Source organism: Notolepis coatsorum, assembly GCF_963971535.1.
Source record: "Notolepis coatsorum genome assembly, chromosome: 5".
In the NCBI taxonomy this organism is placed as follows: Eukaryota; Metazoa; Chordata; class Actinopteri; order Aulopiformes; family Paralepididae; genus Notolepis; species Notolepis coatsorum.
This window is the reverse complement of record NC_140169.1, coordinates 13,490,214-13,494,418: the sequence shown is the minus strand read 5'-3', so window position 1 is coordinate 13,494,418 and position 4,205 is coordinate 13,490,214. Positions and strand designations below refer to the sequence as shown.

The window sequence follows — 4,205 nt, the reverse complement described above, 5'->3', positions numbered from 1 at the left end:
TATAGCCTGATTATTTAGCATAGTCGACAAATAGAATAGTAACTTTCAGCACACAGTGCATTAAATAGAATAGATAGAATAGAATGAACAACTGTTGTAAAATTGTCAGCTGTGTTGAGTGCCGAAAGTTCATATGTGATTATCAACAGAATGAATGGATGAATGAAAACTTTATTGAACAGATTGCAGAATGGGTACAATACAGTATGGCTCAATACACACAATTGTTAAGGGAATGCAGACCAGAGAAAGACTTTCGTCTTGTTTACATCAGGGTCCCCCATTTTTTTCAATTCATAGTGACATTTATGACAAACACAACATACATCACGACATTTATGGCATAGGGACATACATGACATACAGGTATAGTACTGTTACATTTGTGACATATACGATATGCAAATATACAATACTGTTACCATAAATCCTAACAGAGACAGTTGGTCTAGTTTCTGTTTCACTTTTTGCCCACACTGACTCCACACACAGACAGGAACAGCTGCCTGAAAGTCGCGCGCATCCCCGCTGCTAAATGCCTCTCTGGCAGGATGTGAGCGCGAGCTCTACTAGTACAGCTCGAGCTCCGCTACCAAACAACAGCTTTGGGGAGGAGGAAACATCACGTGGTGACACATTTCTAGCACCGACGTCACCATCCCCATCTCCTAAGCAACCCCCTTCCATCAGCACTCGCGTCACCACCGTGCCGCCGAGCCGCACTGTTGCCCGGGCAACTTGTGCCTTGCGCTCGCGAGCACCGGCCTTGCGCTCGAGCTCAAAGCTCTGATGACGCGGGTGTGACGTTAATAAGGTGGGTATCAATTTGTTATGGCAGCGGGCGGGGAGAGGAGGAGTTCCCCCCGTGGACACACTGTATCCCTCTGCATTCCAGCGGAGCGCGCTGGCAGACGGACTATAGAGCCACGAGCTCCCTGCCGTTAGTCACAGAGTCCGTTATTATTACAGGCGCACGGCTCGCGCACATTGGACACACGTGTGACTTTCAATAGGTATTTTGTTAAAAAATATATATATTCTTTAACGTCTTCGCTTTTTTTTTTTTTATATATATTTTTTTCTTCAGTGCAATTAGTGCTGCATTGTTCTTTTATGGAATGACTTGTATTGCCTATGAGAACCGCTTGAACTGTGAGAGGAGGTGGTGTATCCACGTTCTGTAAGGTAAGATTATTCTTATGAATTGCCTAACAATTTAGGTTTAAGTTTTGGACACGATTATTTTTAAATGGGGGGTTTCTTGGGTAAAGAAAATGAATTTTGTCCTATAGGCTATGTTTTACAAGGCTATACGTGGGCTACATTTCTTGTATGTTAATTAAGGCGTACGTTTCCTCTGATTTCTGTCGCACAGGCAAGCTTTTGATTATGACTTTAGTTATCGGTGTGCAAGACATTATTATGATGATAGAATTGACTATTTCTATGACCTGGGATTTGCCTGCCTGGAAAAAAATCTTATTGTAACCCAAATATAAAATAGCATTTACAGCCGAGAATAATACGACTATAAAGATAAAATACGGTCTGTTCTCTTTCTTTCTGCAGGTTACTACACTTGATATATGTATATTATATATAATTCCAAACCATTTACGCAACCATGGTGATCATGACAGAGAGCAACCCTGCCCAGGGCAGGCCCCTCCAGGTCGGCTTCTATGAGATCATTCGCACCCTCGGGAAAGGAAACTTCGCAGTGGTCAAACTGGCCAGGCACAAAGTGACCAAGACACAGGTCAGCCACATCTGCCTCCAGCTATATGATGGCTATTTGTTAATAACTAGTTTTTTCCCCCTGTGGAATTGTATTTTAATTGATTATACATTTTTGTAAATCCTAATAAATTGTCAAGATATATAGGCAATAGAGGCCCCATAAATTAACGGCCTAGTTTTGTCTTTTACTCTTCTCGCAGGTTGCCATTAAGATCATCGACAAGACAAGACTGAACCCGTCCAACCTGGAGAAGATCTACAGAGAGGTGCAGATTATGAAGCTTCTCAACCATCCGCACATCATCAAGCTCTACCAGGTGTTGTAGCCTAGAACGCATTCCTTGATTGATTGATTGATTGATTGAAGTTTTTATTAACAGATTGCAGAATGGGTACAATACCGTACGGCTCAATATGTATACAGTATGCCTCCTTTTTATCTAGTGCGCTTTGTCATTTTGGCTGTGTGTGTGTATGTGTGTGTGTGTGTGTGTGTGTGTGTTGTGTGTGTGTGTGTGTGTGTGTGTGTGTGTGTGTGTGTGTGTGTGTGTGTGTGTGTGTGTGTGTGTGTGTGTTATTTGACCTGTGTTACGTGCTCATGTCACTGTACACCGCGCGGTCAGACCCACGCCAGCAGCAGTACGTGTTGAGCTGCGTGTGTCTGCTGTCTGCAGGAGGAGAAGAATAACATGGATGCATGGATTTTAGAGGCGGTCACTGGAGGGACGGTCACTGGAGAGAAGTGTGCGTATCACTGTTGCACATGATGCATTGGACAGAACCGCTCTCCACAGTGTTTCTGTGGTGCAATAATCACACTGCTGGCGACAGTGGCTCAGGAGGTATAGAGCATTAGAGCAGTCGTCTGGTTATATCGGGAAGGTTCCCGGTTCGATTCCCGCTCCTCCCGCGGGCAGCGTGTCGTGAGCGCGACACTTAACACCACTACTGCTCCCGATGAACAGGTCGGCACCTTGCATGGGTCGCCTCTGCCATCGGTGTGTGAATGTGTGAATTTGAGGAACAAAATTGTATAACTTTGGATAAAAGCTGCTATATAAATGCACCATTTACACTGCTGTGTGTTGTTGTTGCGCTTGCTGGTGCAAGATTCTGGCATCGCCTGTTCTGGAGTCACAAAAGATAGGGTGCGTTTGTTATGTTAACGGTTAGTGTGCAGGGTGCACAGCCTGGTGGGGGGGGGGGGGGGGGGGGGGGGGCGCAGAAGTATTAGTGCAATCCCCTTTGACCTCCCCCCTGCCTCCTCCAACCATAGTGAGAGCGTGTGTGTGTGTGTGTTTGTGTCTGCACGTGTGTGCATGTGTGTGCGTGTGTGCATGTGTGAGTGTGAGCGAGAGAGAGAGAGAGGAGAGCGATAGAGAGATAATAACAATGTGTGTGTCAGTACAAAGGACATGTAGGACGGTCCGTCCATACTGAATATGCATTTCTGTCGTTCTGAAATCTGATTATCCTGTTTTTAGCCCTTTCACTACCACACTACAGAAGGTTAACCTTTCATTAACCGTCTGTAGTGTGGTAGTGAAAGGTAACCTTCTGTAGTGTGGTAGTGAAAGGGTTAACCTTCTGTAGTGTGGTTGTGAACGGGGTTAACCATTTGTCCAATGGCAGTGAAAGGGTTAACCTTCTGTAGTGTCGCGGTGAGAGGGTTAACCGTTTGGTAGTGTGGCAGTGAAAGGGTTAAAACGAATCATGTTTAAAATTCGGTCGCAGATCAAATGACATCATTAGGACAGAGAGAGATCTCACAGCGTGTGAGCCCCGAGCCACACATACCGTACAGAGAGAGAACGGAGAGAACGTTCGGATCGGATGACTGACCGAGGTGTCTGAAAGTGAAGGTAGAGGAGAGAGGAGGACTTAGAATGGCGGAGAAAGCGAGAGAGAGAGAGAGAGAGAGAGAGAGAGAGAAGAGAGAGAGAGAGAGAGAGAGAGAGAGAGAGAAAGACAGAGTAGGGAGACACAGAGAGAGACAGAGAGGGAGAGACCAGAGAGAGAGAGGGAGAGAGAGAGAGGAGAGAGAGGAGAGAGAGGAGAGAGAGAGAGAGAGAGAGAGAGAAGAGAGAGAGAGACAGTCTCACGGCGGCGGTGAGCGTCAAGCTCAATTAGTGTCAGAGGAGCCTCCATGCGTCTGTGCCTCACGTGAGGGCAGCCACTCCACTCCTAATCAACTTGAAGACTTAGTGGCACGGGAATCAGTGTTTTCCCTCTCAGCGGGGCCCGATAACACCGTCATAATAGCCCTGGCACACGTTTCGGGCACCACACACGCACATACTGTAATGACGTAGGCTAGTGAGGACATTTTGGCCGGTGCTCCACCCCTAGCTGTGGGGTCAAGGGTTAGGTTACGGGGTCAGCGTTAGAATTTGTGTCAGGTTGCCAAGTGTGGTTATTAGGCCAGGGTGAGGGACTAGGTGATGAATGCATAGGATGGTGATTAT

The 4,205-nt window shown here is 46.3% G+C and overlaps 1 protein-coding gene across 1 annotated transcript in view; it reads left to right on the top strand.

Moving 5' to 3' along the window:
• Nucleotides 1-1,579: 1,579 nt before the first annotated feature.
• Nucleotides 1,580-4,205, top strand: part of sik1 (salt-inducible kinase 1) — a 22,375-nt gene continuing 19,749 nt past the window's right edge. The window contains exons 1-3 of the mRNA XM_084314016.1: nt 1,580-1,759; nt 1,941-2,057; nt 2,415-2,484. Coding sequence (XP_084170142.1) covers nt 1,625-1,759; nt 1,941-2,057; nt 2,415-2,484 — 322 coding nt within the window. The 5' untranslated portion in view covers nt 1,580-1,624. The remainder of the gene's footprint in view (nt 1,760-1,940; nt 2,058-2,414; nt 2,485-4,205) is intronic.